Genomic DNA, 17053 nt, shown 5'->3' on the forward strand with positions numbered 1-17053 from the left:
CTGAAGGGAGATGTGAGAGGAAGGGAAGGCTGAAGGGGGATATGAGAGGAAGGGGAGGCTGAGGGGAATATGAGAGGAAGGGAAGGCTGAAGGGAGATGTGAGAGGAAGGGAAGGCTGATGGGGATATGAGAGGAAGGGGAGGCTGAAGGGGGATATGAGGGGAAGGGAAGGGTGAAGAGGGATGTGAGGGGAAGGGGAGGCTGAGGGGAATATGAGAGGAAGGGAAGACTGAAGGGGGATATAAGAGGAAGGGAAGGCTGAAGGGGGATGTGAACGGAGGTGAAGGCTGAAGGGGGATGTGAGAGGAAGGGAAGGCTGAATGGGGATATGTTGATTTGGGGGAGAAGGCCTTAAAAATATGAATTTGGAAATGTGGATACTTTTTTAACTCGATAACAATGGCTATTTTGCTATCATAAGAGAAAAGCAAAAATAATGAAAGTAACACTGCCAAGAACTTTATTTTTATTCACAAATCCTACAGTGATAAAATGAATGTTTAATGCTTTCAGTTTTGGAATTTCTCATTTGTAATAGATTAAAACTAAATGCATGCTTTCTGACTTAGGCCTACCTATATTGTTTTGGTCATTTGAGCCAATTGAAATTCAGGTTGAGTTCACATGATCAATAGTTATTTTGTTTTTTATTATCTGTAACACCTGTTATTTTAATTAATTTTTTTCTACTTGTTCTTATAATTTATAGTGCAAAGGATGGGATATTCCGCCGTTACCGTGGCCCAGGAATCTTTGAGGACCTGCAGAATTATATCTTAGAGAAGAAATGGCAATCAGTGGAGCCTCTGACTGGCTGGAAGTCTCCAGCTTCTCTAACGTAACTTGTTAATTTTTTTTAACAGCATGGTGTTATTAATTTAAAAAGGGGACCAAGTCAAGTCTGTGGGTCTTGAAAACCTACATTTTTCTTCCTATTACTTTTTGGAGCCAACCTACACGTCCCCATGCTTGGTTGATATGGTGTTTCTGATACACAGCACGTATGGTTCAGTTAGTTTTCAGTTTACTGGGTATTAAGTAGCCAGCTTAGGGTGGGTTATAGAAAGCTTCTACTTCAGTCTGTGTGCTAAACCATGCTAACTGTTTTGTCTTTACAAAGGATAGTATTGGATACTATTTACCACATTTCATTTACCATGAGTGTAGAACATGAAGCAATTGCTGTTGCATCTCAAATAAAAAATAAAAAACCTATGGTGTCTTTGACTGCCTAACAGAATATGGCCATGGGTAACTTTTGGTCATGATGGCAAACTGTAACACTTGGTGAGGTTAATAACGCCAAACCATGATAATGTTTTCCATAATTTTAACTTTAAATGAATTGTCCTTTTGTAATTAATTTTATGTTAGCATATGTAAGAGTAGGAAATATCCCTATGGAGATAGAAGCAAATCACACACAATTTCAGGAATAAATCATCTAGTGGTGTCTATACTAGTACCCAGGAAACTCATGGCTTGCTCTAAAAAACTCAGCTTATCTCTGGTATTTCTTTCTAAAAATATTTGAATGCTGATTTTATACCAGTTATGGTTCTCGGTGCTGGGTATTTAGCAGTGAATAAGATAGACATGGTCCTCTCATTCCTCTCTGGTAGCTTAAAGAAAGACAGATAAAATAAAAAACTAGGGATACAAAGAAGTATAGTCTGGATAAGGGCAGTTAACCAAACAACAACAGTTTCCTGGCACTTCTCACATCTCCAGCATTGCTTCCTACTGCACTCTGCTTCCTTCCTCCTGGGCTTGGCTTTTAGGACACAAAGACAGAGAGTAACCCTGGGTCATGGACCTGTTCCAGATGGAGGGGTTAGGAGAGATAGCTCTGAGATATGACCTCTAGGTATGATCTAAAGGGTTGAAGGAACTAGTCCAGGTAAAGAGCAGGGAGAAGAATATTTCCAGGAATGGGAATAGCACTTGCATAAGCTCCAGTTTAGAGAAGAGCTTCATATGCTTGGGGCAGAGTGGTGGCCAGTGAAAGGACAGGAAATAGTCTAAGTTGAATAACAGAAGTGGGCTTGAACCAGATCATGCAGGGCCTTGGCCATGGTGAGGAGCATGGAGGTTATCAGTATATGGAAAAAGTTTACTCTCAGGAGAAAGGGTTGGAAAGGGCAAGGACGGATGAGGCAAAACTAGTTAGAAGGCTATGGTAGTGTCCAACCTCAGAACTGCACCTTATATCAGGTGGCAGTAGTGGCAATGGAAAGAATGAGTAGGTTTAAAATCTATTTTGAAGGTAGAATTGGCCAAGGTGAAGAAGAGAAAGGATTCATAGGTATAAACTTAATAGGTATCTGGTTGAGTACTTGGTAGATTTTGGTACCAGTTACTGTTGTTGGCTAGAGAACATCAAGGTTTCTGTGTTGGATATGTTGACTTTGAGATGCAGATATTGTAATGCTGTTGAATTGGATGTATGGAGATAGGGCTCCATGTAGAATTTAGGAACACAAATAGAACACATGGTTATGTTCAAAGCCTTAGAGGTTAAGGGAAACACCTAGAAAAAAGGAAAAAGAGAACAGTACTTAGGACCAATCCATGAGCCACCCCCAACTTGAGAAGTTGGGCTGAGAAGGAAACTGAAGATGAGTTCCCCGTGAGGCAGCATGAAAGCCAGGGCTCTGCTGCTTTCCAGAAGCCAAGTGAGGGTGTGCAAGAAGGAAGGGGCAGTCCTTTATGTTCTGTGCTACCAGGAGGTGAAGGACAGTCAAGTATGTGGGGTCACTGTGGCCTTAACAAGGTAGTGTTAGTGCAGCAATGAGGATGGGAGCCAGGTGTGAATGGGTCAGAGGTACCGTAAATAAGAAGGAACTGCATGTGTAGATTACTTTCTGGGAAAATTTGTCTGTGAAGCTGGACGATCAGATGAGGTCTAAGGATGTTCTTTTTAAAAGACGGAAGAGTAGAGAATGTTTGCAAGCCAATGAGGCTGACTCAACAGAAAGAGAGTAATTGCTCAGGCAGGACATGAAGTTGGGGGAAAGAACCAAGTCATTAACAAGACAAAGGGGATGGGATCCAAGGCACATGGGGGAGGAATTGGACTCTGGTAAGAAAGATGATTTTCTGTGTCTGTGTCAGAATAGGAGAAGGTGGTTGCAGGCATACACCAGGCTCAGATTTGGTGGTGGGAAGATAAGCTATATCGCACAATGGCTTTGATTTCACGGTGACATAGGAGGAGTGTTTGTTAGCTGAGAGCACACTGGGAGGGGTTGAAGGAGAGGAATGAGTTACTAACTCAGAGTCTGAAAAGTGCAGTGACTGGGCAGTATTGAGTGTTCTTCTGTTTGGGATTGTGAAGCAGTAACAACAAGCACGGGTCATGTGATTCCGCCACTCCCCCTGCCCCCATATTCAACTACTTGGAGTTGGAGTTGAAGTTTTTGCCAAGTAGGTACAATTGGGGCAGAAAGGGCCAAGGACCTGGAATGTATCTGCAGCAGGATAATTGAAATCATGGTCCTGAAAGCCATGTTCTATAAGAACAGAAATGAGTCCAGTAGCAAGAACAGTGTAGAGCAGGAGGTCCTACTGACCTGAAGTTTGTGTTTCTTCATGGTGGTACTCTTTCTTTTCTTTTTTTTTTTTTAGGATGTCTGGAATGGCTGGTCTTTTTAGCATCTCTGGCAAGATATGGGTGAGTAATCATAAATAAAACCTTTATAGTTATATTTGCAGAGAGGTTTTTAGGAATAGATTCCCTTTTCTTCTTAAGTCACACGGCTACTCTAGTATGGAGTTTAATTACTGTGTCAGAGTCATATGTTCTTAGGTCAGTGATGAAGCCCTCCCATCAAAACAGAAAGGCTTGTATGGTTTTACGTCACCTTATTTTTCCAGTGGCATAGCTCCATACAGATCAAAGATGGTTTAAGCCTGAAAGTGGTTCTATATGTCATGAATCAGCAAACTACAACATGTGGGTGGGCTGCGTATTTTTGTAAGTAAAGACTGATTAGAACACAGCATCTTTCATTCATTACCTACTGTTCATGACTGCTCTTGTTCTATAGTGCTACAGTTGAGTAGTTGTGATAGAGGCACAGAGGGTTGTGACCTACAAGCCTAACTTGGCCTTTAGGAAGTTTGTGTGATTGTGTAATTGTGGAATTTCACCAAGTCATTTCAGTGGGTTAAAATTGTTATTTAGGTAAAAATGTGCTATTATGTAATCTTGAATATACCCCATAATTTTTTTGTTCTTCCTCTGCAGAGGAAGAACTAAATACAACCAGATTTAACAAAATTACTCTGGAATTAAATATAGCTCAAAATATTTAAAACATTTTTAGATGTGAGTTTTCTTACATATGTTTCCTAAGCTATGCTTCCTCTCAATAGATTAAAGTGTCAAGTTTGGAACATAATATTCAGGGAGTTTGTGAAGACTCTTTCTTCTTCTCATGCACATTTATGTATGTGGAGGGAAATTTAACAACAACCTTTTATGCCCCAGTTTCTCAGTTATATATACTGCTTTGTGAGGTAGAATATCTACTGTGTAGTTTTTTTTGGTAGATGTTTTGTTAGTTTTTTACAACAGTGGCTAATGTGATATTAGATTCAGTCTTTTGGCTAAATTTGATGGTTTTTCTTGACATTTATTTATCACATTAAATAATAGCTAATATTTTCTCTTTCTCAACATAGTTTGAGTTTCATGTGGTTTCCTTCTGCTGTTTTCTTGCACTGGTGAAAATTTTAATCAAGGGCTGAGAATTATGAATTGTAAACTAGGAATTGGAAGTTAGGGATTTTGCCTTTTGCAGTTTGTTGACATTTAAGGCTGACAAAGTCATACAGCCTAAGAGCTATCTGAGCCTTGTGACATTATGATGTCTACTTCTAATTATCATAGATGGATACCAGGCAGCACTGACAGTAAGATCTCAGCATGGAACCTGTGATAAGTGCAGATTAAGAGATGAATTTGTTCTGCAGTTTAAAAAAGCCCAAACTGATCATGGCCTTCACTGATTGTTAAAGAGAGGTTTTATTTTTTTCTTTTTCCTTTGGGACAGAGTCTCACTTTATCGCCCTTGGTAGAGCGTGTGGTGTCATAGCTCACAGGAACCTCAAACTCTTAGGCTCAAGTGATCCTCTTGCCTCATTCTCCCAGGTAGCTGGGACTGCAGACAACTGCCATAACACTTGGCTAATTTTGGAAATGGGGATCTCACTCTTGCTCAGGCTGGTCTTGAACCTGTGAGCTCAAGCAATCTATCTACCTGCCTCAGCCTCCCAGAGTGCCAGGATTACAGGTGTGAGCCACTGCACCCAGACAATGCCCAGCTATTTTTAGAGATGAGGTTTCGCTCTGGCTCAGGCTGATCTTGAACTCCTGAGGGCAGGCAATCCACTCACCTTGGCCTCCTGGAGGGCTAGGATTACATTTGTGAGCCACCACTCCTGGCATGACAAGTTTTACTTTCAAAGACAGCATTAGAGAAGATACAAAATTGCTCTGGCCTTTTATAGCTTGTCATTTAGTGCTTAGTTAAATAAGAATTTATAAGGAGTTACAGTTTTTCATTATGTTATGCAAATTATTGTAATATGTAACATTTAGACTGTGTCAAGGTTGGGAATGGGTGTTTTATCTTTATACACACAGTGCCCAGCCATGGGCTGCACAGATGGATTTTGTGTGGATGTGTTGAACTGCACACAAATAGCCATTTGGATAATAGAATATGATCCATCTCTGAATAACTAATTTAATGTTCTTTTTAGTGATGAGAAATATGTAGTATGTAAGTGTATACATGTACTTATAAATTCTTTCCAGATATTTCAAAAAGGAACCATTTTATAAGATAAACTATAGAATTTGACACATATATAATTACATTTTATATTTTATAAGGTCATTTTTATCTAGCATTATTACTATAATTTTTATTGTTGCTTAGCATTTGTCTGGAATTTCTTTTTTCCATTTTAAACTTTTTGTTTTAAGACAGTTTTGTAAAAAGCATGTAGTAAGGAATAATTCTTTTAACTAATGAATTTAATCCATTTATATTTATTGGAATAACAAATAACTTTTGTCCTCATTGTAGATTGTGTGTGTGTGTTGAGGGAGGAAGGGGTGAGAAGTGTTGTAAATTGCAGATTTGTACATTATTTTGATTTCCTTGTATGTGTAACGTACACATACACGTGTACATTACCTTACCAATCTTCAATAGAAATCTACTGTTACCTTCTGTTTCAACATCTAGCCTCCCCAAACCTCTTGACAACTTTTGTGTTTTCTTTTATTCTTAGAAATAAGTCCCCATCCTTTCATCAAATCTCTTGATAGGGCTCTTTACCACCTGTGTTTCTAGGATCTGGCTTTTGTCTTCTATTTTCATAAAGTCGATGATTTCTGGCCTGGTGGGTGAGAGACCCAATCCTTGTCTGTCCATCAGGTCTCTGGTTACCACTTTAATCTCTAGGCATCTTCTTGCTTTGTTGCCCTTATGGAGCAACTCAGCCAGTCTTCCTAGCCTGCTTGCTCTTTTACCTCATTTAGCTAGCTCTCTCTTATCTGGGATCCTCAAATCACTGTTGTGTGTGTAACAGTGGGGACAGAATTTGTTTTTAATTCATATCTTGATAATGTAAAACTGCATTGCAACCATATTAACAATGAACAGAAAAAAACACTGCATATGGTGAGAGAGAGACAGATAGACAGATTTCAGGGGGTGGGGATGGGGGATAAAACCCAAGGAGTGGAAAGTCTCAGAGAAAGGTGATGACGTGATTGAAGAAGGAAAGATGTAGAGTGGCTAATGCCAGTGAGGCAAGATTGTTGATACCTAGCCAGTCTCCTTTATCCTGTTGAGAGTTTGTAGATACATACACAGGGAGAAGTCAGTCTTCCCTCAGCAGCACTTTCCCCTGCATGGGTAGCTGGTTAGAAGTAAATACTTCATAGGGAAAGAAGTAATAAGTATGTGTAGTGTTAATGTTTGTATGGGGTTGTCCTAGATAAGAAAATGAGTAGAGGGAGATCAACAGTGGTTTTCTTTGATGCTAGAATTTGGGCTGATTTTTTTTGTTGTTTGTTTGTTTGAGACAGAGTCTTACTTTGTTGCCCTTGGTAGAGAACTGTGGCATCACAGGTCACAGCAACCTGTAACTCTTGGGCTTAAGCAATTCTTTTTCCTCAGCCTCCCACGTAGCTGGGACTACGGGCACCTGCCACTATGCCTGGCTATTTTTGGTTGCAGTTGTCATTGTTTAGCAGGCCTGGGCTGGGCTCGAACCCACCAGCTTTGATGTATGTGGCTGGCGCCCTACTCACTGAACTACGGGTGCTGAGCCTTGGCTGATTTTTAAAAAGTCTTTTATGTTTTACTGTAATTTCTAGTTTTTCTGTGATGAAAGAATGAAAACAGTTGCATTATTTAGAAGATGCAAGCCTACTGAACTAGTGGGTCCTTAAAACACTGAAAAGATTGCCCTGTGATTTAGATAGCACACCTCTCCTCTTACCATTCTTCTTTTCCTTATAAAAAGAACAGTGGTTCTTAACCTTCCTAATGCCTTTGCCCTTTAATACAGTTCCTCATGTTCTGGTGACCCCCACCCATAAAATTATTTTCATTGCTACTTCATAACTGTAATTTTGCTACTGTTATAAATTGTAAATCTCTGATATGCAGGATGTATTTTAATTGTTACAACGGGGTTGCGACCCACAGGTTGAGAATTGCTGATCTAGAATGTTTTGTGGAAATGTTGCCATGAGGTGGTGCACGTGCACAGGGCACCTCTCACGGAGCCCACGGGAGGCCACGGGCTGTGTCTTATGTCTCGCAGCAAATGTTAAGAAGTGAAATGTGAAAGGAGCAGTGAACCCTTGTCCTAGGAGTCCTTCCTAGCTGCTCCCATAGAAGGAGAATGTTTGGGGGATTCTGGTCAGTGTCTGAGAGGGATGAAAAGGCTTTCCCAGAACCTCTCAGAGTGTGTCATCTGATACAGTTAGGTTCTCAATCTGAAGGCTGGCTGTCACTCAGACCAGTCCAGCTGTGCAGCACTTGGCTGGCTGGCTGGCTGGCTGGCTGGCTGGTGTGCTTATTCAAGCTGCAGAGGCAGTGCTTGGCCTCTCATCCATGGAGGTCTTACCCTGGCTGTGTTCTTTACATCCATCTGACCACTGTTTGGAATTTCCTTCTCATTTATTCTGTTGTAATGATGTTTTCATGTAGCCTTCTCACCCAAATCTATTTGTAGCCAAAAATTAGTTCTAACGTAATCCTTTGGCATAATAGTATAAGGAAGGTATCGTGCCCATCAGGTAATGTTTTAATGCATTTCCAGTAAATAGACAGTGTAATTCCTTGTAATGAGCGCATACAATATCAAACAAGAATCAGTATTTTCTGTAAGTGAAAATTGTCACTTTGCCTGGCAATCAAAGACAGAAATAGAAAAACCTAAAACTGAATTAGATTTGTTATGATCAGTTAATCCTTTGCAAACATATGTATGTGCATAACAAAACTTCAGGTACATAGTACCATGAATACTAACATTCTGAGTGGCTCTACAGTCATCATGGACTCAAATGAATTATTCCTACAGTTGTAAAAAAACAACTTGACTAATGCATCTTTAGTAATAATTACCTAAAACACCACAAGATGGCAGGGTTTAAGAAGTTGAAATAAATCCCTACAGAGTAAATGGATAAAAGAAAATTGAAGTAGAGTTTATTAAAGTAAGAATATGTTTTGAAAGTACTAAGAAGTGTTTGACTCAGAATATAATGATTCAAAAGCAAATAATTTAATGAAAACTAAAAAATAGCTTAGAAAATTTCTTGAGAGTTCTTTATTTAACATAAGTACATACATAAGACACTGTCCAGAAAAATTGAAACTGCATATTATTCACCCCAACACCGTGCCTACTAATTGTTTCAGGAAGGCAAATCACCAGATCCTTGTAAGGTTAAGTTTCAGAATGCACTAAGCCAGACTAGCTTTCAACATATTCTAATTCTTTGCCATATTTCAGGGTTTAATCCTGATAATAGCACTGAGTCATCAAGAAAAGTTAAACAATGAATACACAATGTTTTCTTATATAGGGAATTGTACAAAATATTTAGAACGTCATTGAAAAGCATTCGAATGAATCTTTTGCTATCTCAAATACCCTTTTGTCTACTGGGTTGTAAAATGTTGGGTTTACACTTAAAAACAGGTTCCTAGCTAAGCAAAGACTAATGATCAGTGCCACCAACATAAGACAGATGACAGTTTCAGAAATCAAGAGTTTCTGTTTCCTATAAATAGTTCAAGCATTTGATACATCTTTATTCAACAAATATTGATTGAACACTTGGATTACATGTGTCAGTATTGAAAATACTTGCTGAATCTTTAGATTTTCTTTTGTGTAAGAAATTGTAGAAAGAGGTATCAGATTATTTTAGATCAGTTAACAGGCTTTTTTGCTTCATATTTATGATTTATAATTAAGCCAAAATATCCAGATGGGTGTGTGATTCCTAGTTATAATCTCAGGTACTTGGGAGTCTGAGGGCAAGAGGATCTCTTGAGCCTAGGAGACCTGCCTGGAGATACAGAGAGACCCTGTCAAAAAAAAAAAAAAATGAGAGAAAATATATTATTTAACTGTGTGACAAAAATCAAGAAGCTAGTGAGACTTATTTAGATTTTGAGGAATATGAAATTAAAATAGAACCCTTGGAAACCAAGAGTGCCCTTAGTTGATTTTAGGCAGGGAAATCAGTCTTGTCTTGTTGGTGCTACTTAATTTGGAGCCATTTAATCCTGTCAAATAATTGTTTAGTTTGTAGTTAATGTCTGTTTTTGGTAGCTGTACATGTCTGAAACATTTCAGCAAATCATCTGAGGAAAACGTGCCTCCTGCAACCCTTAACTTTGAAGAGTTTGTGATCTGGACAAAAATTGATCCTGCAATTCCTCTACTAGGTGTATATCCAAAAGACCAAAAATCACTTTGCAACAAAGATATTTGCACCAGCTTCTTTATTGCAACTCAATTCATAATTGCCAAGTCATAGAAGAAGCCCAAGTGCCCATCCACCCACGAATGGATCAATAAATTATGGTATATGTATACCATGGAATACTGTGCAGCATTAAAAAATGATGGAGACTTTACCTGTTTTATGTTTACATGGGTGAAGCTGGAACATTTCTTCTTAATAAAGTATCTTGAGAGCAGCGCCTGTGGCTCAAAGGAGTAGGGCGCCACCCCCATAAGCCAGATGTGGTGGGTTTAAACCCAGCCCTGGCCAAAACCTGCAAAAAATTAAAAAATAAATAAATAAAGTATCTCGAAATTGGAAGAAAAAGTATTCAATGTACTTACTACTTTTATGAAACCAGTTCATAATTACCCATACTTTTTTATGAAAGATAGATCACAACTATAGCCTAAGATGAAGGAAAAGGAGGAGGGAGGTTTGATAGAGGGAGGGTAAACTGGGGGACCACACCTATGGGGTATATTGCAAGGGAAGAGTCAAATCTATCAAGTATAGAACATAAATGTCTTAACATAATAAGTAAATGAAGTGAAAACTTTATTAGTTTGATGATAGCACTCCAAATTGTACAAAAAATCAACACATTGTACCCCCCAGATGCATAAATGTATCCATGATGTATGTGTATATGACTTAATAAAAGGAAAAAAAATAAAAACCCAAGAGATGATTTTAAATTAAAAAAATAAAAAAAAAAATACATTAAAAAAAGTCTTAAGTGACTTTGACTTTAGCAGAGTCATGTATAATTGCTGTTTGATGTAGCATGTAAATAATTTCTAGCTAAGGTTTTTTTTCTCTTCACTCATTTTTAAAGTGTTTGTGATCAGATAGAGTCCTAGCGGAACAGTAAGGGATGTTCACTTTCCTCAAAAACTAAAGAAATCTCATTGGCTCATAATATATTACCCACAAAAACTATTTGTTTTATCTTATTTTATATTTTCTGATAATTTAGTAAACATTTTTAGGATGTAAAGAAAAAATCTGATTAGAAAAAGCATTTTAAATTGTTGGTGCTTGTGAATAAGAATTTAGTTTTACTTTTCAAAGACAAACACAACTAACTAAGTGGGCTACAATTAAGAACAACTAGTTTCTTCTGGGTAGGCCATCGACTAGAAAGAAGCCCTAGGGAAATCTGAGGCAGCAGTGGAAATGTTCTGTATCTTGACTAGGGTTTTGGTTATACGGACAAATATATAACCACAGTTATATCACTGGGGTTTAGTTACATACATATAGGTACATGTGTACATATTTTATTAATACTTATTAAATTTTATATTTAATACATGTAAATTTTTGTAAATTATATGTCAAAAAAATTTATATTAAAAAATTGATAAAGGCTCAAGAATTTTTTTTCATTTATGCCATATTATGAGTAAACATTGAGGGGTGTATAATTATTAGGGGAAGGGGACCAAAAAAATTATTATAATTGAACAAGTCTATCAGACTTTTTCCAGATTATAGACTCTAAGGAAGTAACTCTTACTAGATACGACCTTTATTATTATTTTCAGTTCCCAACACTTTATAGTTTGAATTATTCTTCTGGAATAATTTAGGTACAGTACCTTTAAACTTCTGTGGGCACTTACATGGGTAGACACAATTGGCAGACTTGAATTACAGCTAGAGGAAGAGACTTGCGTGTTCCATTTGTTGGTTACGAGTTAATTGTTCTTGTTTTCTTCTGATTGCAGCATCTTCACAATTATTTCACAGTGACCCTCGGAATTCCTGCTTGGTGTTCATATGTCTTTTTCGTCGTAGCTACCTTGGTTTTCGGCCTTTTCATGGGTCTGGTAAGAGATAACCAATCTTTTTTTCTTTCTTTAAAAGCAGAGTGGATTTCATATAAAGCTAAAAGTTAGCCAAGAAATAAAAAACACATGAACAAATGTTCCTTTCCATGTAATCTCAGCAGTTATTAAACAGCATCTCCTTATTTGATACTGCTTTTAGTTGCAACGTGGGACATAATGGGAAATTCATTAAATATTGTCACCTAATACTGTCCCTCAGAAGATATGTACTGCTTAGAATGTAGAGATGAAAAAAGAATAGAGACTCTGCCTGAATTGATGGTTTTCAAGACAACTGAATCAGCGGTGATTTCACACATTACCCACTTGATGAGAACACTGTGATAATAAGGCCAAGTTTTGAGTTTGTTCCTTCGAGTAGACACACAATTTTTTCTTGTTCATATCTTCCAATTGAACCTCTAAGCCTGACTAGCTGCTTGTACATACTCTGGTTTTCTTGAGGTAGATTTTGTAAGACCATGTAGAAAAACAACACAACCATTACTGTGGAAAAAACATTGACGAGTCTAAGCACATCCCCATGTCTTTTTTGTGCTTGAAAATCTGTATATAGTATATGTCTGTGTATTTATGTGTTTTACATGAGAATTGAATAATACATTTATTTACTTAACTATGTAGGCAAATATAAATGTTTTTTATTCGTCGTTACACTTGTTTTTATCTTAATTTACTCTTCAGCAATTTGTATACATTTAAACTCAGGATAAAAAGTTGTTAAGAATCTTTACACTGTGCACTAATCACAGAGCTCCTGAACACTGGGATGATGGGGTAACTGACGATGAATGAAAACTTACCACTGTATGATGGTGGGATAACTGACAATTAATAAAAATGTGTAGGAAGAAGAGACTTTTGGGTAAGATTATCTTAAAGTCTGTTCTTACATTTTATAATTAATTTTGGCTCTTTGGCATAATACTTTCAAAAAATAGATTAAAATGTTAACAGTTGACTTTGTAGTAAATAATAACTTGTTATGACAAAGTCATGACTCCGAGAACCAAGAAGACTTGATTTTATTTTTCCACGAACACAGTTAATTCAGATGATGGCTTATTTTTGAGATGTGGCTGTGTGTGTTGTCAGGTCCTCAGGTGTGTCCTGTTCTGCTGCATTGATCTCACTGCTGATTAACATGTGCCCATTGATCTGGCCTAAAGAGATTTGACTTTGGGTATAAGTAAAAGGTGATCACCTGTGCTGATCCCATATATTGTCTAGTGCTAGATTTTTCTAGCAGTATATTTGGGAGCTATATGTATATGAGATAATTATAAAGGAAAACAATATGAAGTCTTAGGTAAAAACTAGTTACAGGGAATATAAATTGAGTGTGAACCTATGGGAAGACCAATGAAAACTCTACTTAGAGAGTTTTAGAATTTTATCTTCGAGGTTGAATTTAAGTCCAAGAAACTAAGGCAGGCCTCAGTTTCCTTGTGTCCTCTGGAAACTTAAGATTGAAATAATCAGTGTAGAAAGGTTTTTGAAAGTTTGGCCTACAGAAAAAGAGAATTAATTCCAGCCTGTTCACATGATTAAGTAAGATAGACTTTTATTCCCTTACATGAAACTGGGAAGATAACTTTATCAAACCATAATAAATTCATAAATTTTCTATAATACATTTTTAAAAAAGAACAAATACATATCTCTGAACAGAATGTCTTTTTCTACACCAAGCAAGTATATCAAAATAAACACACAACAGCTAGAATTTGAGCCTTTAGGAATCTTTAATTTCTTACGTACTTTTAAAACTTACCCTTTATGAATTAGTTACACAATTTGAAAGAACTGTTTTCTTATCCAGTTTTAAATCATCTATCCGAGAATGACCTTTTCAGGATTACGGAAGTGTTTCTCAGTTTGCCTTTACATCTCGGCCACACAGAGAATGATAATTGTGTAGCGCAGTGTGGTGAAGGGAGGCTACTGCTATGCAGAGCTGCTCCAGGCTGGCTTTGGAAGGCCTGGGGGACAGGTGCCCAGTGTACTTACTGTTCAGACTCCCTGAGGAATGACACATCTGTTTAAAAACCAGAATCTGAAACAGTGGTTCTCAACCTGTGGGTTGCGACCCCTTGGTAACAATGAAAATACATCCTGCATATCAGATATTTACATTACAATTCATAACAGTAGCAAAATTACAGTTATGAAGTAGCAACAAAAATAATTTTATGGTTGGGGGTCACTGCAACATGAGGGACCATATTAAAAGGTCGCAGCATTAGGAGGGTTGAGAACCACTGATCTAAAAGATGTTTTTGGTAATAGCACCAAGTGAGCCAAAATTAAATGAGTAGTTCAGGTAGGACAAATCTGAGATGAAATTGCTAAGTGTGGAATTTTCCAGAATAGTAGAGTACGCTAAATGTTTAAATTGATGAATGTGGTAATTGCCCCATTTGATCATTATATTATGTATACCTGCATTGAAACATCATAGTGTACCTATAAATATACAGGGTTATATACATATACAGCTATGTGTTCTTTATAAATGAAAAATAAAAGATGTAAAAACATTATGTCTTGTAAATAGCTAGTAAACACATGGCTGTCATGTTAAAAATGTGAGGTTTTCAACCTCAGCCCTTTCAAGGAGAAATGTTTTTCTATTTGTTGTTCAAATTGATTTAATAGCTTAGAGCTGCCTGGTCCCCCAACCCACAGAGCCCTCTTGCCTCTCCTTGCCCCTCCTCCTGGTCTTCTTCATCTGCCTTCAGGGCTCTTTCTGGACCCACCAGCCCTGTGGTGATCCAGTGGGGCACAGCTTCAGCAGCCACAGAGCAGGTACTAACATGCTCTCCTGACTGCACCCAGAGCTTTACGTAGCTTCTCCTTCACACAAAGCATGCTGAGCCCTCCCCACCCCACAACTGGTTGTACCTTCCTGAAATGTTCATCCACTTAATGAGGGTTACACATTGGTGGGGGCAGTGCACGTACAGAGTAGTTGTGTTTGTCCAGAACAGTGTTTTTTAAAGAGACGGTTTTAGACTGGCTGGTAATGTCTGTTTTTTTATACCTGATTGATTCATCTATGTATAGAGAGCTCTCTGTAGACTTTTACGACTTTGGGACCCCCATTATAAATTAACATTTTTCTGTATTATGCCATATTTGAAATGTAGGAAATTCTTGAGTATAGCCTTGTCTTTGCTGAAGACTTTTTGACTAACTGCTAATTATTTGAGAATATCTGGTTATGGAAGCAAGGCCTAATTTTGAGGCCCTTTGGTCTCTATCTACTCACTGAAAACTTATTTTTTTCCCCTTCAGGTTCTGGTGGTCATATCAGAATGTTTCTATGTGCCACTTCCAAGGCATTTACTGGAACGTTCTGGTAAGTATCATAAGCGCATGTGACGTAGAGTATTTTGGAATTCTGTGCTGTGCCTGTTTGTACTCATATAAATAGTAGATTTTCCCTGTCCTAAATTCCTAAAAATACATTCTCTAGATAGATTTGATCAATATTTTTTCCTCTCTTAAATTGAGGAACATTTCATTTTGAAATTGTTTTTTCCCTTTAAGTGCATGTTCTTCATTAATCAGTGATATGTATTTTTCTCTGTTAGAACCAGAACTAGAAGGGAAGGAGGGGAACTCAACTGAGTTCTTTAAAAGCGTTTACCCACATCCTCACACTGTTCCACGCTGCCTTGGGGACCAAGTGGCCCTGGTTTCCTCGGTCCTTATTTCTGAATCTTCTTGAGACTGCATAAAGACTTATGAGACTTGATAATTATTGAATTTTTATATGAGACTTTAAATATACTCATATTTCTTTTTAGTTCTTGAGGCTTTGAGTTCTTGAGTTCTTTTAGGTTTTGAGGCTTTGAGATTTCTACAAATAAATAGAAAATAAATTATGATCCCTAGGATTCTTACTAGTAACACAAATCCAGTATAAAGCAGCTTAAGGGAAAAATGAAAATTTATTAGCTCTCATACCGGAAAAGTGCAGAGATATTCTAGTTTTAAGCACAACCCAAGTGATGTTAGGGTTCTGCTCTGTGTGGCCCGTTCAGTGGCTACCTGCAGTCCCAATTTACGTTGTCTCTGTTTAACTGTCCCTGACGAAAGAGAGACTTTTTAAACTGTGGCTCCAAACTCCTGGGGAGTGCTTTGATTGGCTCAGCTTGTCACATTTCTGAACCAATTGCCATGACCAGTGGGGGTCACTGAGCCTTCTACAAGGTACAAAAACAGAGCATGAAGGAGCTTTTGCTGTCTCTGCCCACTTGCTCTGCCAACGTCCACACAGGGAGGAGAATTTCCAGAGGCATGGAGAAGCCCTCCATAGAGCAGGGATGCCAGCCGGAGAGTTTGTCATGCCTGATACCACAGCTGCAATGTGGAAAAATGGTCATTTCTCCCATTCTTTCATTTCATAGCTGAATTACCATTGTTTATTCAGAGGATGTTCCCGTCTCTTCCCTCTACAGAGCAGAATCAGTCAGATGAGGCTCAAAGGGCTGAACAGTTACAGGATGCAGAGGAGGAGAAAGATGATTCAAATGAAGAAGAAAACAAGGACAGCCTTGTAGATGACGAAGAAGAGAAAGAAGACCTTGGTGATGAGGATGACGTGGAGGAGGAGGAGGAGGAGGACACCCCGGCCTCTGGAGTGGAGGAGGAGAAGTGTGATGTCAAGGACCAGGGACCCCCACGAGAGGGCAGTGAGGACCAGGGGCAAGTAGACCCCGAGGAGACGGAAGAAGAAGGCCGGGAGCAGCCCTCTGCCCCCAACACCGAGCAGGGAGAGGACTCACTGAGGCAGCGCAAAAGTCAGCGTGCTGAGAAGGGGCCGTAGGTTAGCGACACTGTTTCCAAGAGTGCAGACCAAAAGAATCTGTCAGCTTCCCTCTGGTCTGCAGTTTAAACTGAACCCTTACTTTTTTCTAAATAAGCAAGCTTCTCTCCTGAAACATTATCTCTAGTCATGTGGTCTCGTGGCAGTAAGCCTCACGTATACTGAGGAAAAGATTTCAGGCATGACAATCATGATATGGAAAAACAAACGTGATGGCGAGGTTAGGATCTGTTTGGGCTTGGGATGGAAATTAAGTTTATTTACTTGGAGCTAGAGAGGTAACCCCCAGTGCTCATAGCCCCTTCTAAG

General features: G+C 38.4%; 1 protein-coding gene across 1 annotated transcript in view; it reads left to right on the plus strand.

Annotated features, from left to right (window-relative positions):
* TMX4 (thioredoxin related transmembrane protein 4) overlaps positions 1-16912 on the plus strand; it is a 37939-nt gene extending 21027 nt beyond the window's left edge. Inside the window, exons 4-8 of the mRNA XM_003788206.3 lie at positions 710-838; positions 3628-3673; positions 11788-11889; positions 15208-15271; positions 16377-16912. Coding sequence (XP_003788254.3) covers positions 710-838; positions 3628-3673; positions 11788-11889; positions 15208-15271; positions 16377-16744 — 709 coding nt within the window. The 3' untranslated portion in view covers positions 16745-16912. The remainder of the gene's footprint in view (positions 1-709; positions 839-3627; positions 3674-11787; positions 11890-15207; positions 15272-16376) is intronic.
* Positions 16913-17053: the final 141 nt, after the last annotated feature.

Source organism: Otolemur garnettii, unplaced genomic scaffold (genome assembly GCF_000181295.1).
Source record: "Otolemur garnettii isolate 467f Iridium unplaced genomic scaffold, OtoGar3 scaffold00025, whole genome shotgun sequence".
Taxonomy (NCBI): Eukaryota; Metazoa; Chordata; class Mammalia; order Primates; family Galagidae; genus Otolemur; species Otolemur garnettii.